At 55.2% G+C, this 20754-nt stretch overlaps 1 protein-coding gene across 1 annotated transcript; it reads left to right on the top strand.

The window, feature by feature from the left end:
- Window positions 1-4459: 4459 nt before the first annotated feature.
- On the top strand, window positions 4460-20106 carry JSRP1 (junctional sarcoplasmic reticulum protein 1; the record flags this gene model as incomplete). The annotated part of the gene is made up of 8 exons (XM_080359176.1): window positions 4460-4573; window positions 7173-7269; window positions 17476-17522; window positions 18376-18538; window positions 18754-18906; window positions 18993-19055; window positions 19196-19347; window positions 19477-20106. 8 exons carry the CDS (start codon window positions 4460-4462, stop codon window positions 20104-20106), a joined length of 1419 nt encoding a protein of 472 aa, XP_080215302.1.
- Window positions 20107-20754: the final 648 nt, after the last annotated feature.

Here is a 20754-nt window from a genome sequence, read left to right as displayed (position 1 = left end):
GCGGGAGTTAGGAATTAGTTCTCAATTGTCGTTTTTGGCTATTTTAGCTAGTGAAGTTATTCTGTTCCTCTGGACGTCTGATCCCCATATAAATGTTTGTTCTTTCTTGTGTCAGAGAGTTCCCATTCGGGATTGTCTGGTGGGCATGTCCTTTCCAATGGCGATGCGATGGCACGCTGCCCCGCCGCTCTGCTGCGTCCCCAGGCTTCTGTCCTACAGCACATGAATTTCTTGGCTCCTGGTTCCGTGTTCCCCGTGATGATTCCGTGTTTATTTGGCTCCGCGCACAGACACATCCTCGATCTCCGGGCAGCGGTGGGAGCCAAAGATCGTGTATGATCCAGTCATGCAGCCTCAGCCCGTCTCCAGACTCATTGAGCTCGTTAGGGAGGAAAATGTAATCAGCTATATCCTTCAAGGAACAGGATGTGACAGGAAGCAATACAAGTCAGCAGGTCAGAACTTAACAGCTGCCAGAACAATGTGCACAGCACAGCGGCTCCTGAGTTCTGCTAAATCGAGTCACAGGCTTAATGGGCTGGAGTATCCATACTAAAACTGAGCCCTGCAGAGATCAGAACGTGTGGGGGCAGATCCTGCACCATCCCCGGGGCTGTATTGATCAGACAGAGAAAACAGGATCCATGGTTTGCAAGCCTGAGCTTCCAGTGCCACCTCTCAGCCCTCGTGCTCCCTTGGAGGCTGTAATTTAATGTGCCACTGCGGATGGGGAAACTGAGGCAGGGAAAAAGGACTGGCTGAGATGGGAGCTGGAGAGGTCTCACACCTCTGCTCCCTCCAGGCTCCTCAAACCTTGAATCCTCTGAGATTAGGAGGTTTGGGTTGCTTTTTAAGGTCTAGTTACCTCAAAGAACCTTGGAAATAAGCAAAATGTTCTCTTGGACCCGCATTATCTGTCCTGATCCCGTCTCAACTCTCATCGATAATCCTCTTTGTTAGCTTTAAAAATATTTATGGGAGATTATTCTTTGGCAGTGATAGTCATATTTAATTCTCTTTTCTATTACACTGGGCTCTTTTTTTCCAATGGTTTCCCGATGTCTTTCTCTTTGGTATTGTTAGGTTTATGTGTTGCATTTTTAAGATTTTAAATGGGTTCAGAAAACACACTTGGGGCAACTGGATACTCTCGGTGTCCCCGGGACTTTTAAATCTCTTTGGATTTTGATGATAAGCCTTTCCTGAGCCTCGCATGCCAAGCAAGGCGAATAAAGTTTAATGCATAAGGCTCAATGGAGCCGTTATCGCTGCGGCTGCGTGTGCTGCTGCAGGCGGGGACGGAGGCGCTCAGACCTGCTCGGGCATCTCCAGGTCGCCATGGGGCACAAACCGTTGCGTTCATGCAATTCCATGTCCAGCCACGAGCAGGAGTGACCAGAGAGGACCGTGTCATCTGCTCGGCGCTGAGCTTTGTATTATTATTATTGTAATATCACAGGGCATATTAATTGCTGCTGCAGAAGGCTGTATAACGCATGCTCCTGCCCCAAAAAAGGGTCAGCTTTTCAGGAATGATTCCTGACAACGTGTCTGACCTGTTCATAAAACCCTTCAGTGGCAGAGAGGCCAATGTTTCTCTAGACAATCTCTTCCAGCACTTTCCTGCCTTTGCTACTACCAAATATTTGGGCTTTTCCCCCTTAAATTTACGGCTGTTATTCATCTTTCTGTTACCGTGGGCAAAAAGACAGTTTCTCTTCAGTCCCTCCTCATTGTATTCATAGTGGACACATTCAAACCCTTTTTCTCTGGCCAAAATGCTTCTTGCAGCAGCTCCGATGAGACCTTTTTTTCCATGACCTCCAGGTATAACAGCTGCGACACATTTGTTTGGAGGAAACTGTAAGATTAGGAAAAAAACAAGCTGTTCTTAATTTGCCTGGAAAATAAGCTATTGTTGTAGCTCTCCAAGATCCGTGCTCATTACAGGACTTTGAAAAGTGGCTGATCTCAAGGCGCATGGGGAGTCAGCTCGTCTATCTTCTCTGGTCGTTCCACAAGCTGCGTGCTCTGCTGTGGAGCATCTTTATTATATTTATTTGTAGCCAATTTTTCTCCCCAATTGGTTTCATGCCAACATTGTCCTTATGCTTAAATAGATGTCTCAGCTCCCTCTCGGGTGTTTTTATGTGGAGTAATCCTACCCCTTCTGGCCTTTGTTTTTATTTTAGGCTAAGCAAACTGAGATATTGTCTTCTGTGAAGGCTTCTTTGCTCCTTGTTAATGCTTCTTGTCAAGGAAGTATCTCAGCCATCCCAAAGCTATATATATAAAGCATCTCTCTGTGACCACCTAAGTGCCATCACCTCTTAGGTAAAGCCCAACTATTTATAAATGTATTTCTTGCTGAATGTTGGAGAAGGAGCTAAAAACCCCCCCGCACACATCCAAGCAGAACAAGGAGCAAAAACCTGGGCACAAATACCTGGGGGTCATAATTCAGCGAGGTCGTTACAGCTTATGCTGTTGTGCTTCACAAAAGGGCTGTTGGAGCCTCAGCGCTGGATCCTGTGATTCATTTTGGGTCTCTGCTTTGATGTTGTGTTGAAAGCTGTCTTCTTCGGTGGTCTGGAAAAGGGATAACAACCGGCGTTGGCCTGAACCGCTGGCTCGGTGGTATCTAGGTGGAAGGAGTTTGGCAAAACCTCCCTCTGCACCACAAGAATGTTGCTTAGAGATCTCCCACCAGTCCGGGCCTGAGTCTGTTTAGCTCCCGCGTGCTGATCTTTGATAAGGAACGGAGAAAATATTTGTGTGTGTGTGTGAAAATGGGTCACTTTTCATCTTCTTTTGCCCTCAGAGCTAGAGGTGCTCTCAACACGGTTCCCACAAGCCAGTGGCATTTCCCTACGTGCTCCCAGCAGGTGTCGAGGATGGGGGCTCGGTGGGCACCGCTTGGGACAGAGGTGCCAAAGGGGACTCAGGAACGATGCTGTGACTTGGTGTGCAAGAGCAGCAAAGCTGCCAGCCCCAAGCTTGCCCCCTGCTGTCCTGCAGGTCCTGGAGATGGACGTTTAAAAGTCTTCTATTGCAAAGGCCCGCAGCGTTTCTTTTGGGCAGATGTGTGCTTTAAAAGCCAGTTGTGCTTTTCATAGCTGTGTGAATGTTTGGCAGCAGGGCAGGGGACATCTGAGAGCCCAAACTCCATCCTCAGGGGGCTGTGGGTGATGCTCAGAGCCAGAGAACTCCTTGCCAGTGACTGAAGTGTGTTCCTCCAGCCGAAAGGAGTGGGAATGGGATGGAAGTTGAGGAAAAAGGACCGGGGCAGGGCTTTGCTTGAGTCAGGGGTCACCCTGCTGTGCTCCCGGGCTTGAGATCCGCTCCCCGATCTCACGGCTCAGCCCCAGCTGTGTTAACCCACTTTGGGCTGGGACGTTGGGGACATGGTGCCCACATCCCCGCGCTCCCCTCCAACACTCTAAAGCCTCTCAGCACAGACACACCACCAGCACCCGAGCTGAAGCAAGTGCTGCCGTGAAGCAGAGATGAGGTTCTTAGGGACACAGGTTGGGTTAATGGTTGGACTCTGATCTCGAGGGTCTTTTCCAACCAAAATGATTCCCTGTGGCCTCCTTCCTCCCCCAGCAGAACCGGTGGTGCCGCCCAGCAGCACTGAGCGGTGATCCCCCCGAAACCCACCCCCCCATTTTCTCTGTGCCAAAGCTGCCCTGTCCGTTGCCGTCCCCGCAGCAGCCCACACGGCCGGGCAGGGCTGGGTCTGAGTAAGCCTGACTCAGAGCCTGGCTCAGCATCCCCTGCCCGCACGGGAGAGGAGCTGGAGCGGCTCCCAGTGCGTGGTGTGAGCGTCTCTGCCCCGCTCCTCCCGGCACCCCGCACCTCCAAACCAGCGCCGGAGCAGCAAGACCAGACTGGTCTCTGCATGCATATCGTCTTTGTCTGGTGTGGATGAGCACAAACTGCTGGAGGGAAGCATTTTAACGATGAAAACCATGCGGGGCTCAATTGTTCCCTGCATCCATGGAAAATTACTCCTGCTTGCTCCCCCCTTTGCTTGAGCAGCTCCAAGATGTGCTTGTAGGGGAGGGTGAGGGGGAGGGAGGTGTATGTGCCTGTGGGGTCAGAGCTGCTGCTTTTTTTCCCTTCTCTCCTGCCTCTAGATGATTTATTCTGCAAGAGTCTAGCCTTTGTGTCATTGGGAAAAACACGCAGCAATCAGGAAGCATTTTGGGGCCAGCCATTTAAATGTCACTGGGAAAAGAATAGGAAGAAATGAATCCTCGACATCCCAGTGATGCGGCCCCATCCCCCTCCCTCCTTTCCCCATCTGGCACAAGCAGAAGCAGATGGAAGGTGGTGGTGGAGGGTGCTGGTCCCACGGCCCATCGCTGCCATCCCCAGCACCCAGGGGACACTGCACTGGCAGGGTGACACAGCCTGGGGTGACACAGTGGCCCTGGGCACCACTCTTATGCCCACGATGCCGGTCACCATCCCACGGACCCACCCGGGAGCTCTGCAGGTCTGTCCGTCCATCCCCTCTGCAGGTCCGTCCTGCGGGGCTGACCAGGCGTTCTCCTCCCACCTCTTCCCTGTGAGTTTGCTTTGCCGTGATGCTCCATTTCTCTCCCTACCATTTTACCCAAATTTCTGACTCATTTACTCACTCACATCCCCGGTTCTTTTCCTTCTCCCTTTTATTCTTCTCCTCTCCCCGTGCTGCCCAGTTTTCCTCTCTATCTCCTCCTCTCGCTCTCACTGTGTTTTCTTTGTGGTCCTGACAACAATGTCCTCAGGTATCAGAAAAGGAAAACCCCAGTGATACGCGGCTGCGAGGCTTTTATTAGCGATCGGGGCTGACCGTTTGTATTCCCTGTGTTCTGTTACCCCGGTGCTGGGTTATCTGCACCGTGAGGATGCTCAGGGCAGAGACCTTCCCAAGAGCTGCCTCTGTGCTGCGCCTGGATTTGTCCCCAAAAACCAAGGAAAATGGAGCAGGTGTTGCAGTCGCTGCCGTAGCCAGTCGCAGCGCACGGAGGAGGAAGGCAGCGGCGAGGATGGTGGATTGTGAAAGGGATTCAGCTAAATAAATGGAAATTATAGGCTGGGTGTCTAGGATGATTTTGGGTTGTGGGATGTGTCAAGCGGTGGATCGTGTCTCAAGATGAGGAACAGACAAAGCTGCTGTTTGGATGCTGAAATCTGAACTGAACCGAGCTGTGGAAGATACCGCTGTGTAGTTTAGGATGGTGGATTTAGGATTAAACTTTGCAACCAAAATGCAAAGTGCTCTGGTAAACTCATCCGGGATCTTTTGCAACCCACTTTAGGTTTCTGTGGCGTGGGGAGCACGGCTGCCCTGGCAGGCTGATCTTCTCTTGCCCGTGTTGTGAGCTGGTGCTTATCTTCAAACATTCCCCTCGCATAGGTGTTCCTGGCACCCGCAATGCTTTTCGCACCCAAGAGTCTTGGGCTGGGCTTTTTTGCATATGTTTTTGCCTTTTTGATTTGTTTTCATCTGCTTCGAATTCCCTCTTGTGCACCTGGTGTCTCTGAAACCTGGTGAGAACCTTGTTCCCCGGGGCTGGAGGAGGCAGCTGGTTCTCCCCCCAGGTTCTCAGTGGTGACACTGGGGCTGCCCCGGGGGACACTCGGGGATGTGACATGAGCCACTGGATCACTGGTGCAGTTCCTTGCGTTCTCTAGTACCCAGATTCAGGTTTGGGGCAAAATCCAGATTCCTACAGTGACCGAGGGAAGGGAGGGAACTGGAGGCATCTCCTTGTACAACCAGGGAGCTGCTCCTGTCATTCCCCTCTATTTCTTCACCTTTTTTTTCCTCCAAGACCTTGAGCTTTTGTCTTTCTCTACCCTGGCCAGGCCAGGACAGCAGGGAGCGATATTTAAAGCGTTTGTGAAACTGCAGCTGAACTCGAGTAGCTCTGCAGTGAACTCCTCTCCCTTCTTGGTTTTAAATTCTTCACCTCTTTGCCGTGTAAGTGGAGAGCTGCTCTATTTAGGGACTGGTCAACACCCCATCCAAGGCGTCTCCAGCAACAGGTTTCTGTGGCTTTTAGATATTGCTCAGGGTCTCAGTTCATGGGTTTGCTCACGGTTGCTAAAAAGGCACCGGAAAGGTGGTGTGGGGAGGCCAGGCTGGAGCCAGGCTCATCTTAGGCGAGGCTCCCAAGCCAGGCTCTTTTGCAAGCAATCGCCCACTTCAGCCTCCCCGCTGCCTTCCCCACAAACCCAGCAGCCTCTCCCTGCTCGCTATTGGAAATTATTTCACTCCAAAATCAAGAATCGTGAAACTGAGGTCATGGGACCAGTTAGTTACACGAAGGGAAGCAATCCCACAGCATTTTTTCCGTATGAATAATACCGAGAATCCCTTTTTTGGGCACGCGTTGCATCCCGCCGTGGGCATGGTTACACCGCAAGGCACGCACGGGGAGGAAAGTCAGAGCCCAGGGAAATGGGAGAAACGTTCCCCGGCAGCGCTCAGGGTGCAGGGGGTGGGACAGGTATAAATCCACAGTAATTCTATCGGTTTCGTTGGAGTTGGACCAGAAGTTCTGTCCACGTCACTGACATGGCAGCCTTGTCGCTCTGACTTCTAGGGTTAGAAGCCTGAAGGACACGTGTAATTTAAGCCAATGGGGAATTTCATGGCTGCATAAAACCGCTGACCTTCATGCCAGGAGGCAGAAACCAGGGCAGGAGCAAGAAGAGCAGCTGTAGCAAGACACAGGTTGGATCCTCCCGTCCTATGCTGCCCAAGAGTCTATTCACTGTTTTCTTGCTACACCTCTGCCTTCGTCTCACTTAGTTTGTAAATCACTCTCCCTTTGCACAGCTGTTGTATCCCGAATTGGCAAAAGTTACACGGCTTTACCGCTTATGCCATTTTTTGGCCTGTGTATGTCCCGTAAATTAAGTCAATGATGAGCTTGGCATGGGATCTGGAAGCTTTTCACAGCACGATCAGTTTCTCCCCTTTAATTAAACTTTACAGGTTCCTCATGAATCATACTTTGTGCTGTTAAACTTTTATGAAGAGCCTTAACGTAGTAATTTATGGGAAATCTGTTTTGATGTGCAGATCTGGGCCCCACTTCTAACCTTGGACACAATCGCAAAGCTCCTGGAAATCATCTGACTTTGCTGGATTTGCATCTATCCGGCAACCGCAGATCGACCAGCGGTGCTGCGACCGGCCGACCCGCTGGATTGGGGCTGTTGAGTCTAAACTTGGGCTCTCGAGTCTAACAGCACAGACTCATCTTCCAGGTGGGTTTTTAAACCCTTTTCCAAAGTAGGTCTTCGCTTTGGCCCTACAACATCCCACAGCAACGGGAGCCTCAGCTCCCTCATGTGTCTGTGCTGGTTTCCAACCTGTTGCTTGCTAATTGCGTCTGGTACCCCAATTTTTGTGCTTTGTGAATTAGAGAGTCACAGCTCCCTCTCTGGAGCTCCCTTGGGGGTTTGTTTCTCTTACAAGCTGATATTTTCCTCTGTTTGGTTTTTGCCCATGTAGAAGCTCTGCCATATGCACCATCTGCTCCCACACCCATCCAAGCCCTTTTTCTTGCTTAGCTGTGTCTTTTCGAAGGTGACCAGAGCTGCTGGCAGCGATCGAGACGTGGGTGCACGGGAGATTTCTGCAAACACGGGATGGGCTTTTCTAGCATCCTCACTCACAGCGATTCCCTAAAATGCCTTTTTACTGCCGTAAGCCCAGAGCTGACATTTGCACAGTCCCATCCCCAGTGACTGGGAGACCTCTGAGCACCATTAGCTCATTTACAGCCTCTTATTGCACATCGGTTATTGCTTTTTAAAGAACTAAAGCATACCTGACCACGCTATCTTGCAATCCGCGCCTCTTTCTAATAACTACAGAAGGCACTGACCAGCAACAGATAAAATGGAAGGAGTGATAAATAGCCCCGGGATGGATGCGGGGATTTGGGGCAAAACCCAGAAATCAGTAGGGGAGCACAGCAGAAGTTGTCCCACGTGGTGGGCTGAGTAGCACTGAGTTTCAGCTGCTGTCCTGGTGCCTTGTCGCTTGCACCGGCAGGACGCTCTGGTCCAGGGACAAGTCAAGTCGTGTCCCGCTGGGGCAGGATGGTTTCAGACAGCACCCCGCTCCCATCGGCCTGTGCTGCAACAGAGAGATGTCCAAAAGATGGGTTTTTAATTAAAAAAACCCAAACAAAACAAAAACCACTTTGCAACGTTAATGTATGTAAAACATCTGCTTGGCAGAGGCAACTGCATGTCCAATCCCAACGTGGGTGTCAGACCATTTCCACCCCTTTTCCACGTGAAGTTTTTTGCCCGTTATTCTCGCTGCCTACTTAGTCCTATTTATAGAGTGGTTTTCATTGGAGTCTCAGGGCTTTTAACCTTTATTCTTGGAAAATTATTCACTTCTTGGACTTGCCGTGGAGCAATTACTCACGCCGGCTCCTCCCCAGGCTGGCTTTAGCAGAGGTTCCCACGAGGCAGCCCAGAGCTCCGCGCCTCCCCGCGCCCAAACCCCGGCTCTGCCTTGTGCCGAGACCTGTCTCAGCCTGTCCCACGGTTCTCGGCCTGGCTCTGTTGTTCATTCACCTGCAGAAAAATGGTTTACTGCCTTGGATGCTTCTCCGATGAGACCATTCACCTCCGAGTACAGGAGCAAAGCACTCCAAACGGCATTCTGGAGCAGGCTGATTGGGTTTTCCAGGCTTCTTCCTTGTTTTCTTGCTCATCACCTGCCGAGCCACCACGGCTTCTGTCTCTGGTCCTGGTCACTGTAGGAAAGAAGAGCCCATTGGTGACCAGAGAGCAATGTGGGGGTGGTTGGTCCCCTACCTTCTGTGGGCATGAAAGGGGGAAGTTGCCTCACAGAATCATTTTGGTTGGAAAAGACCCTCAAAACCATCGAGTCCAACCATTCCCCCACCCCGGCACTGCCCCATGTCCTGAGAACCATCTGTCCAGCCCTCCAGGGATGGTGACTCCAGCACTGCCCTGGGCAGCCTGTTCCAATGCCCAACAGCCCTTTGGGGAAGAAATTGTTTCTAATATTCGATCTAAGCCTCCTGTTCTCAGCTGAACCCCCAGGTCCCTCAGCTGCTCCATCACACTTGTGCTCCAGCCCCTCACCAGCTCCGTTCCCTTCTCTCAACTCGCTCCAGCACCTCAAGGTCTTTCTTGGCATGAGGGGCCCAGAACTGCCCCCAGGATTCGAGGTTTGGCCTCCCCAGGTCCCAGCACAAGGACGGTTGCTGCCATGTGCCTGCTGGCCACACAGTGCTGGTACCAGCCAGGATGCTGGTGGCCTCTTGGCCACCTGGGCACACGCTGGCTCACGTTCAGCCGCTGTCATGAACACCCCCAGGGCCTTTTCCGCTTGCAGACGGTGCTCTGCTGATGAGACCCAGCTCAGAACGCTGGGCGGTGTTTGGAGACCTGGGGGCTGCTGGTGCCTGAGACTCCTGTGGCGTTTCCTACAGAAAGAAAACCCTCGTGGTTTTGAATGGTTGATTTGGGGCCTAATTTGGGGCTTGAGGAGGAAATTCTTTCAGGCTGTTGTTTGCATTTCACTGGGAAGAAAAAAAAAATAAGGAATCAAACCGGCAGAAGGACTCAGCTGGCTTGGCTTTCATACCTCCCAGCGTGGGGCAGGCTGGGCAGGGAGGAGGGAGGGGAACTGATGGAACGATGAGTAGTCATGTTTAAACATTTGTCTTGGAGCTGTGTTGCAAGCGTGTGTCCCTTTCCATGGGCTTCCCTTGTGCCCTGAGACACCACCCGAGGGCAGCCGCGCTTCCGAGTCCAGTCCCTGCCCCAGAGCTGGGAGAGGACAAGGATTCCTGCCAAAAGCCCTTTCCAGCTGGGTTTTCATCCCAGGATGGAGCCTGAACTGGGATCCGGGTCCCTGGTCCTTCAGTTGGGATGTACAACCAAAGCCACAGAATCTTCAGCGGTCACTTGAGGGGTCCCCGGAGCAGAGATCGGAGGGCAGAGCCGGGGACAGAGCGCCTTGCGACTGGGAGAAGGCTGCGGAGCAGCTCAACTCCTGCTCTTCCGCCCACTCCTGCACCCGTATTGCCATTTTTTAATAATTCCATCATCACTTTAAATAGCTGTTACTACCACGGGCTGCTGCCTCAAGTCCTCGCTGGCCGCGTGCGCAAGCAAACACCGGCACGCTGCCACCCCCGTGCGTGTCTCTGCACCTACCTGCCCCGTCCCAGGGCGCGTTGCGTTACTTTGTGCCTTTTTGCCAAGAAATACCAGACCGGTGTCGTAGACGATCATGGGAACTAATTCAGTCTGTGCCAAAACTGCTGCACAAAATACAGCAGCATCTCTGCTCTCAGTGCCGCACGGACGGGCCCTGTGCGAGCTATGGGTGCCGAAAGCAAAGCGACGCTCCTGGAACGCTTTTGTGATCCTTGTGGGTCCCTTCTGGCTCAGGACATTCTGTAATTCTTTGATATCTTCTAATTGAACCCGTGAGGATGGGAGCCAAGAGCCCTACGGTTCCTATAGACCCGCCAGCAGGGGAGATGCAAACAATTACTTATTTGCCTCATTGCAGTCGAATTGCATGGACTGAACAAAACCTGGTGTGCAGGATGACGTTAAGGATGGTGGGCGAAAGGGAGAGAAAACTGAATAATTAAGAGCGTGGCTTTAGGAAAGGGAGTTTGCTGCTATTTTGAGGCCTAAACAGTTTGATTCTTGCTTGTTACTATTACATAATGTATTTAACTTGGCATTACTTTATGTAAGTAGGGAGAGGGAAAGGAGGGAATGTCACTCAAAAACCTTGTCCCCAGGTCCCAGCCTTTTCTGCGCTGCTTATAACTAACAGAGTAGTTTTGGAGACCAGCTTAATTTTTGGAGGAGGAAAAATCATCATCAAAGCTCCCAAACATCAGGGCGATGACAAAACGCATCCATGAGGATCCTGCAGGTGCCTTACAGGAGCAATCAGCACCAGAGCAGACCTGTTCTTATCTATCTTTCCCCTTAATCTCCTTGTGCCTCAGTTTCCCCTGACGTGGCTCTACCAGCCCTTGGACAGACAGACATTGCGGCCACTTTCCACGTTCCCAAACGGCACTTTCAAGGATGGTTTGTCCGAAATGTCGTGTGTCAAACCCGGCGGCGTACTTGTGTTCTGCTCGGAGGTACCAACAGCTGTATATCTTCAAGGAGAATAATGATTAGACCTAAGCGGCGCTGGGCTGCGAGAAAACAGATCATGGAACAATTACTGAAAGCAGCGGAGACTAAAAGTAGCATTTAATGGGATCCGGCGTCTTCTGTTCCTGCTGACCTGAAAGCTGCTCCTTCGCCAAGCAAAGGGAACAAAAACCTCTGAGATTTGTGAATTGGAGTATTTAGGCCACACGTGGATTAGAGCGTGATCAGATTGGCTTTAATGTAGAACTGCTCTGAATACCTATAGATCATATAGTGCTGAGGGATCAATGCTTTTAGGGAGGTCGTGGGGAGAAGAGAAGCTCCAAGGAGACCTTATTGTGGCCTCTTTGTGCTTAAAAAGGGGCCGATAAGAAAGATGGGGACAGACTTTTGAGCAGGGCCTGTTGTGATAGGACAAGGGGTGATGGTTTTAAACTGGAGGGCAGAGATTGAGGCCGGACATGAGGAAGAAACTGGGGCAGCAGAACCCATCCAGGTGCCAGCTGTGGGTACCGTGTGGTGCAGAGCATGCTCCATCTCCCGCCTTCGCTCCGACACCGACAGTGCTGCCCAGCCCCACCGCAGTCCCTGGTGCTGTGGAGCCACAGGAACATCCAGCTGCCAAAACGCTCCGGGCTTTCCATTATCTGCACCTCCGCAAGGAGATTGCTCAGCTCAACATATCTAAAAATCTCCCGTGATGACAGACGGTGAGTTGACAGGAGAAGCACAGCTGGCAGAGAGAACACGTCTCTTCGTTCCCTGTAATTTCACGAGCGCTTCTTCACAATGCCAGCGCTTGTAAAGGTCTGTGCTTCTTGCAGTCACGCGGAGAAATAATCTCCCCGGCTGACGCTGATGTGTTGCTACCTTGGGGGAAGGAGGCAGCAGCTGTGGATCAGCACACAGACATTGCACAACCCCTCAGGATGGGAAGAGCTGATGTATTGCTGGATCTGGCTGAAAGAGGAATTTTAAGTCAGCAGAATATCGTTGTCAGCACTGGGATGTGGCCAGGTTGCTATGGGGACACTGGTGCCTTTAGGTTTTTGATGGTGCGAGGAATCAGGATGCTCTTTCACCTGATTTCCCTGAGAAATGGTGTTTCTGTGATCCTCTCTTGCAGCTGCCAGCCCCGCTCCCCTCCCATCGCACCCCAGCCCAGTGCCAACCTCCAACCACATCTAAGAGAAGGGTGAGGGCTCCGAGACACGAAGCACCTACAACAAGCCCATGCAAAGCCCAGCCCAAGTGCCACGTGCATCTCCGGCAGGTATTTGGTGCCGCAGCTCGTGGCAGCCCGTTGCGGCTCAGCAATGGGACGATGCCAGCGTGGCGGTGACAGGGAGCAGGGACAGACCTGCAGAGCTGCCCCTCGCTCAGGGGACCTGGCCTTAGCAGTCAACATCTAAATTCCTGTCTTTAAAAGCAGATCAAAAGCCCAACCCTGCTGACATGAGTGAGGAGCTGGAGGATAAATCCTTTGAGGACTGGGAGAACGTTTTTGCTTCCCAGGCCTTGGGAACCTTGTTGGGTGGATCTGGTGGAGCCAGGGCTGAAATCTGGGGTGCAGCCTATGGGGGAAAGCCCCACAGGCAGCCTGGGGAGCCCGAGCTGGCTCAGGTGGGTTTGGGGCAGCAGGAAACCCACCCACAAAGCCAGCTTGAGCATCTGCAGCCCCTCGTACCGAAGGCAGGAGGAGCCGGAGCCGGGCTGGGGCTGCCGGAGCCGCAGGGGCTCCAGGGAGAGGGAGAATTACATAGAGAAAAGCAAAATTCATCCCCATAATTAACCTGTGCTGAAAATAATCAGTGGCTAATTTTATGTCTTTATGATTGCCTTTTAACCGCGACTTATTAAAAGACAGGGAGAAAGAAGATTATGTCCTGGTGGGAGGATAAATGAGCGTTGCCATAGCAGCCAGGGGATGCTGCAGCACAGCTCGGGCCGGCTGGACCGCAAACCGCAGCAGAAACCCAGGGTTGGCCAGGGCACTGTGACCCAGCCCAGCCGACAGCCTGGGAAGTCAAAGAGGATAGATTTAAGTTATCAGGCCAAAGCCAGAGAGTCAATATTTAGCCTGGACACGGAGCCCAGCCCTGTGCAGCCGGAGCCCTGTCCATCACGCTGCTCCACTGCCCTCCGCAGCTCTTTTCCCTCTGCCTGGTCTCACAGCCGGATCGTGTTTCCCTCCGTCCCAGAGACGCTTTTATCAGTTTCAGGGCAGGGAGAAGCTGGGATTTTGGGGGGTTTCAAGGGATTAGGAAAGAATTTGCCTCTGGGAATCTCTTTCCTCCATCTGCGTGGGATAAATTGTGCGATGGCGATGGAGGCTTTGCAGCTCGGTGGGGAACTGCTCAGATCTAAACATGTGGAGGCAAAAACCCTGCTAGTCCCTCCCCACTGCAGAACTGGGTGTTGAAAAGCCCAGGAGAGGATGGGAAGAGCTCTCTGTCCCATGGTCCCAAGCAGGAAGGAAGCAGAAGGACGTTTTGCCCGGGTTCTGTGTGTGCAGACATTGCCAGTTCAACCCCTGGGTTCTTTCCTCGCTGCCGAGGGGCAGGACAAGCGTCCGAACCTGCAAGCGCCGCGGAAAACTTTATTAACTGGGAGCAGCAGGGATTTTTTATTTGGCCTGTTTATGATTTTCTGCCTTCATTATGTTGCTATAAAGCAAACATGCTTTGCCATTAACAGCCCTGACCTTATGGAGCGGGAGTACAGCTGGGGAAGCAACCCTTGGTGTGCACACCGCAGCCCTGGCACGGCGCAGGGGCTTCGCTTCCAGCTCCTGCCCTTCCTGTGTCTGCTGCAGCTTCTGCAGCGCATTATTTATACCGCAGCAGAGCTCGCAGCGTGCTCAGTCCTGTCTCTGCCAAAGAGGGGAAATCCCTGCCCTGGAAAGCAGACGGCTGCTCCCGAGTTCATTCGCTTCGTGGCGCTAAAGCAGGACCGTGACCTGGTGCCACCGGGTGGCCAGACCCCTGGACAGAGTCCCCTCTGAGATACCAGTGTTCACTTTATTACTCCTGTAAATCTTGCAAAGACCTTTTATAGCTCTGCTAAAGAAAAACGCCAGTGCTGCAGATGTGAAACGTCGCGGCGTCAGGATTTTTGTACCTGAAGCCTTTCAGAAGTGTCTCTCCTTAGGAGAGGTATCCCCAAAGCAGGACTCCTCCAAGATGCGTAGGCGAGGTTCTTAGGGGGCATGGTTCAGAGGTGGACTTGGCAGTGTTAACGGTTGGACTTGATGATCCTGAAGGTCTTTTCGAAGCAAAACAACTCCATGATTCCAAGATGTGCTGCACCACATGCCCTGGGGACAGGACCTTCTCCCCCAGCCCGTGCTGAGCTGGGGACTCTGGGTGCCCTTGCACAGGCACTGCCAGAGCCCAGTGGTCCTTTTCGGCTCCCCAGAAGAGTGATGCTTCATCTCTTCATCCTGCAGGGAGTACCACATCCCCACATCCCTGCCTGCCTCCCCAGGCGGTGCCTGTGGCTGCGCTGGGCTCCTGGAGACCTGGCTGCAGGAGCAGGTACCGCGGGGAGGTTGGAGGGGTCAGAGGGCGAAGAAGCTGCTCTAAACACAGGCAAAAGTGGTTTTCACCAAGAGTGTGTAAGCACGGCTGGTTTCAGGGCATTACTCCTCCTCTCTATCCTGTACCACTTGCTTAACTTCTTCATGTTGCGCCTTCTGAGCAGCCTGCACTGGGTGACGATGTCCCTGCCCATGGCACGGGTTGGACTGGATGAGCTTTGATGTCCCTTCAACCCAAACTATTCCATGATTTCTACCTCTCTACTGGCTCGGATTTGGGGGCCCCCCTCTCCGGGGGCTGCTTGTGAAGGCACAAGCTGCATCCCAGGTGCCCTTGAGAGCTGCACCCCCTGCACCCCACGTTCCTCGCTCCAGCCCCTGCTTTCGATGCCTTTTCTGGGGCTGCGGCGCGGGTGCTTGCGCTCCCGGTGATTGGGTGCTATTTTGCTCCGGCACAGTTCGGCAGCTGTTGCTGTATATTATCCCAGAGCGCTGCAGCCAGCCAGGGGGCTGGAGGCGAGACGGAGGTGGTCGAGCCCCAGGTACAGTTTTCTGTGGCTTTTAACCCTTTCAGCTGGACGTGGGGCAGCCCCTGGGCACAGCCTGGGGGGCAGCGCTCACCCCACTGCCGACCAGCGCTGGATCGGGGGCCGCGGGGCCCATTCTGGTGCTGCCACGCGAGCGTGCACAGGGAGAGCAGGGCAGGCGAGGGGACTATTTTTGGAAGTTTCTCTGATGTGAGTCAGCGGTAGGAGCAACCTCAGGAGCTCGTGCAGGAAAAGTCGCAGCGACAGCAGAGCAGAGCCGATTATTCGTTGGGTTTCTGCAGTTTGTGCGTTTGAGAGAGGATCTGGCGTGCGTCCGGGGGAGCGGGGTGGATGGGCTGAGCAATCAGACGGGAGGGCTCCTGTGCAGGAGTCGGTGTGAGCCAAGGGCTGGAGCTGGGTTCTGGGGCTGTCGGTGTGTGGCCTGGGCAGCGGTTATGTGTTTGGCACGTGGGTGCTGGAGCTGGTCCGATAGGAACCAGCCCTGGGGAAGCCTGTTCTGCGAGTGACACGACCTGGCTGGGGATGAGGATCCTGTGTGGGCTGTAGAGTCCCAAAATGCATCCACACCCTGCTGGGACGTGGACCCGCGTCTCCATCCGGAAGGGCACAGACCCAGGGGTGCTCAGCACGGGGGAGCGTGGCTGTCGCGGAGCTCTGCAGCCTCAGGGCAAAGCCTGGAAATGCTCCAGGGGCTAAAGGCGAAGCCCAAGGGATGGAGCTATGAGAACAGCCAAGCACCTAGCGACAGGGAGCTGAGCTTAGCCAAGGACCAGGGGCCGCAGCGAGGATGCGGTGACACGGCGTGTGCCACGGGGCTCTGCCGCCGCTGACCGCCCAGCGTCTGTTTGATCCCTCTCGGCTTAGTGACAGCCCCTCCAAGTGACATGGCAGCAGGTCCCCCTGAGGTGCTGGAGAGAGACTTGGGCTGCCCTGCGGCCACCGACGAGGGAAGGGCAGGAGAAGAGGTACCTTGTCCTCACCGCGAGCCGCTGGCTGGGAGGTGCCAGTGGTCATGGCTGTGACCATGACCATGACCATGACCATGACCATGACCATGGCTGTGCCAGTGGTGCTGGAGGCCTCACAGGAGAGGGCTCTTTGTGTAAATCACGGGGTGACATGGGGTGTTAAGTGGCGCCCGCATGGCATTGACCCCACGGGGATGTCGGTCTGGCCAGCGTGACAAGGGACTTGTGCCCTGTTCTCCTCACACTCGTGTTTGCTCAGAAAGTGGGAATAGTTGTGTAGCTCAAAAGCACAATGTGTACTTGGGGGAAGAACTCTTTAAGGAAAAATCCTCCGGTTTTGTGCTTTCCTCAGGGCTGGGAACCTCCATCCGACGGAGAGTCCCAGGGCAGCTCCTTCGCTTCCCAGCCAAAAGGTTTCTTCGTATTTGTTTGTTTTGCTTCCAATACCATGTCTTAGATTTCGTCCTGGGAACTGGTATTTTTTTCTCAGCATTCATTCTTCCACTGGGGGAAAATAAATTAAATCCAGCTCAAAGTGGGGCAAAAATTCCTCCTTCTGGGGAGGCCTTGCGAGGATGTGGCGTCCAGATGTCAGCGGAGCCGGAGCTGCGTGCGGAGGTGCCAGGAGGGCTGAGGCCACTCGACGCTGGGCCGTGTCGGAGCATCCTCACCCCAGACCCAGCTGAACCGTGACAAAGCCCCGTGGACCCTCGGGGAGGTTTTTCTCTCTGGGAAAAGCCCTGAGAGTCACTCCTGAGCTCTGTGGGCCTCTTCGATGGCTCGAGGTCTTCTTGGGGCTCTGGTTGCTTCACAGTGCCCGGAGCTTGTCCTGCTGTCCAGGCTCCAGCATGAGCTGCTCCAGCCCTGAGCAGTGTTGCTCCGGCTGTGTGTTTTCGGAGTGTCCATGTGCTGTTTGTCCCCTCCATGTGCCTCGGCAGGGAGGTCACTGTCCCTCTCGCTGCAGCTCCCCGGGGATACCCGGGATGAGGCCGTTTTGGGGCTCAGCAGCCCCAGACGCACTCGGGGATGCTCTGACCCCCTGACATTTCCATCTGGCACCGTGGTGGCAGGAGGCTTCTGAAACTGCCCTCTGCGAGTGACCTGGCTGCACTAACAGGGAAACGAGACCATAATGTCCCTGCTCCGCCAGCTGTGGCAGAACCACGCGCCCCCGGTGACCTCCACCTCCCCAAATCTGCTTCCTGACGCTCCATGCTGTGCTTGCCTTTAGCAGATGCTGACGGGCCACTGAGCAGCGACGGAGAGAGCGACGGAGCCCATGTAAGTGTGCGGCATCCCGGGGCTGCCGGGGCCTCGTGCCGGTGGGGCTGAGCAGGGGTGTCCCGCGGGGTTCAGCCCAGGAGGGCCCTGCGGGGCACTGCCCGGGGGGAGCGAAGGCCACGTCCTCCAGCTGTCGCTGTCACTGAGCCGTGCGGTGGGTAACGCTCCCTCATGGCACCGCTCCAGTGCCAGTGACACGGGCCAGCAGCCAGCGCGGCCACCAAACCCCCCTGAGCCCCGACCCCGCGTGTCCCTCTGCTCTCAGTTCCCCAAACCCACTGTCGAGGCCACGGCGGGTCCTGTATCCAACCCTCAATGGAGCTGTGCTCACCTGGGCAGCTGAATCTGGCCCTGAAGGCAGCTCGGGGGGGTTTGCTCAAACACAACTGGGGATCAGCAACCACCAGCCCACCCGTGTGTGCTGGGGCTGCACCCAGCGCCTGCTCTGCGGCACAGAGCCAGCTGGAGGCTAAATCCCTCCTAGCAGTCATGAAAAATCCCACCCCAGCCTGGTTTTCAGGCTGTGGATGGAGATACATGCACCAGGGTGAGGAATCACAGAATCATTTTGGTTGGAAAAGCGCCTCAAAATCATGGAGTCCAACCATTCCCCATCCCTGGCACTGCCCCATGTCCTGAGAACCTCATGTCCGTCTGTCCAGCCCTCCAGGGATGGTGACTCCAGCACTGCCCTGGGCAGCCTGTTCCAATGCCCCACAGCCCTTTGGGGAAGAAATTGTTCCCCAGATCCAACCTCAACCTCCCCTGGCGCAACTTGAGGCCGTTTCCTCTGCTCCTGGCGCTTGTTCCTGGGGAGCAGAGCCCGACCCCCCTCCCTTCAACCTCTTTCCAGGGGCTAGAGGAGGCCAGAGCCCCGCTTGGTGTCTCTGAGCAGGATCTGGACGAGCCTGAGCTGAGCATGCCAGAGCCGGCGCCCCTCGGTGCGGACAAGAAAGCAGCGGAGAAGCAGCGAGTGGAGAAGGTGGGAGTGAAAGGCAGCGCTGCCGGCCCTCCAGGTAGGCGTGCAGGAAAGCCCTTTTCCCCACTTATCTCCAGGATGCTGTGGTGCCATCGCACCCCAAACAGCTCAGACTCAGCCTCCACGACACTCTTTTCAACCCCTGCATGGTGCAAACACCTCCTGCCTGTACCCCTACCCTTCCCACCCCAGCACAGAGCCCTTTGCCTCCCCAGCTGCCCCAGTAATGCTGTTTTCTTCGGGGGTCCCCAGTCCCCAGGAGCCTCCCGGTGCAGAGGAAGGTGGAGCCCCCCGGGCTGGACCCCGCGGAGGAGCCGCTCCTCTGGGAAGGGCTCACCCTCAACAAGTGCATCCTGGTGGCCTCGGTCGTCGCCCTGCTCAGCGTCACTTTCCAAGTGCTCCAAGGTGAGCCGGACGGAGGGGGACGGGGTGGCCAGACCCTGCTGCCGCCTCCTGCCACGTCCTGCCACCTGTCCCCATCTCTCTTGCAGCGCCGTGCTCCAGGGACGGAGTCAGCCCGGGCAGGCAGGACCCTCCGCCACCTCCCCTGCACGGTGGGTTCGGATGCTCCAGGCTGCCCCGATTCCCCAAATCCAGCCTGAAACGGGGCCACGTCCCCGCGTGGGGTGGCCCTGGTACGCCATGTAACAGCCTCATCCCCTGGTGATGGTGGCCTGTCCCTGTCCCCTCCCAGAGGTGGTCAGCGCCGAAGAGGAGGAGGTCCAAGAAGTGGTGACGGCCCAGCCTGCCCAGCCGGAGAGCAGCATGTTCAAGGATGATGATCGTGACGGCGACGACGGTGACGATGACGGTGGTGATGATGATGATGAAGCTGACAGCAACCTGGTACGGGTCTGGGCTTGGGGGAGAAGCAGCATCCTCAGGAGCATCTCATCCCTGGGGGGAGGGATGGAGAGGGGTCCTGCTCGCTTGGGCTATGTCACCGGCTCCTGGTCCCCTCTGTCCCCACCCCAGGCAGAGCCCTGGATCTTCAAGAAGTGGTTTGGCCGCTCGACACCGGAGGACAAGGATGAAGAACCTGTGGATGTTCCCAAAGTGCCGCTAGCTGTGACAGAGGTGAAGAAGAGTCAGGAGAGGAAGCCAGAGAAGACGGAGAAGGAGGAGAAGCTGGAGAAGGAGGAGAAAGCCCAGGAGAAACCAGAGAAGGAGGAGAAGGAGGACACGCCAGAGGAGGAGGAGAAGGAGGAGAAGCCCGAGAAGGAGGAGAAGCCCCGGGAGAAGAAGAAGAAGAAGAAGGAGGAGAAGGGCCGGGAGCGTCGTGCCGCCCAGGAGTGGAGCAGCCGCAGGGAGGCACGAGCCAAGGACAGGGCGCTGGGGGACAGGCCCGGCAGAGCCCTCAGGGCCCCCCGGGAGCCGGAGCAGCCGCCCCAGAAGCAGCGGGGCCGGGAGGGGAGGGAGAGGCGGCGGGAGCGGGACGAGCCCCGGCGGGAGGGCTGGAAGGGCCATCCGGGCAGGGCCGAGGGCGGCAGGGAGAGCCCGACGCGGGACTGGCGGCAGCACAAGGGCAGGAGGCCCTGGGAGCCGGCGGCCACGCCGGGGCGGGAGGGGACGGCCCGGCACAGGGAGGGCAAGAGGCGCGACTGAGGCTGGGGCAACCAGGGGCTCGACGGTGCCGAATCCAGGGGGGTCCAGCCTGCTGTCAGCCCGGGGAGGGTCACCAGAGACACCCCGGCTGGCAGCACAGGCTCCAGGACCCCCGGGCAGCAGCAGAGCAGCCGGGAGCCCGACACGAGCTCCCCGGGGACTCTGCGCCCCCCTGGATTCAATGCACAAAGGCAACCCAAAAGGCCTGGGGGAAGGAGCTTCTCATCTGGGCTTCGGGTTATTTCTCCATCCCCACCTAAAACCTCTTGTATTTCACTTCCACTCATGGTCCCCGAGGCACTGGGGGGGCACAGGGATCCCAGTGAACAGAGTTTGTCTCCAGACTGTGTAGCTTTTGAATTCAGTGAATGGTTTTATTTAAAGCAAGTCAAGAGAGAAGTGTATTCTGTATTCTGAGGGATGTCGGGAACGAGCACCGCGCTCTCGCCAGGCCCTGGTGCCACTGTCACAGGGTGGCGCGAAGCTGGTGACAAACCAGGGCTGGAGAGCCCGTCACCCGGGGTCCCCTCGGGCTTTGCCTTCACGGAGCTGCTTTTAGGAACGAAACACAAGTGCAATATCACACAGCGCTGAAGCAACTACAGGAGACGTTCACAGCCCCAACCCACGGCAGGTTTAAGTATTTGC

The sequence above is a fragment of the Nesoenas mayeri genome, assembly GCF_963082525.1.
Source record: "Nesoenas mayeri genome assembly, chromosome: 25".
NCBI lineage: Eukaryota > Metazoa > Chordata > Aves > Columbiformes > Columbidae > Nesoenas > Nesoenas mayeri.
Note: the sequence above shows the minus strand (reverse complement) of the source record. Positions and strands in the feature narration are given on the sequence as shown.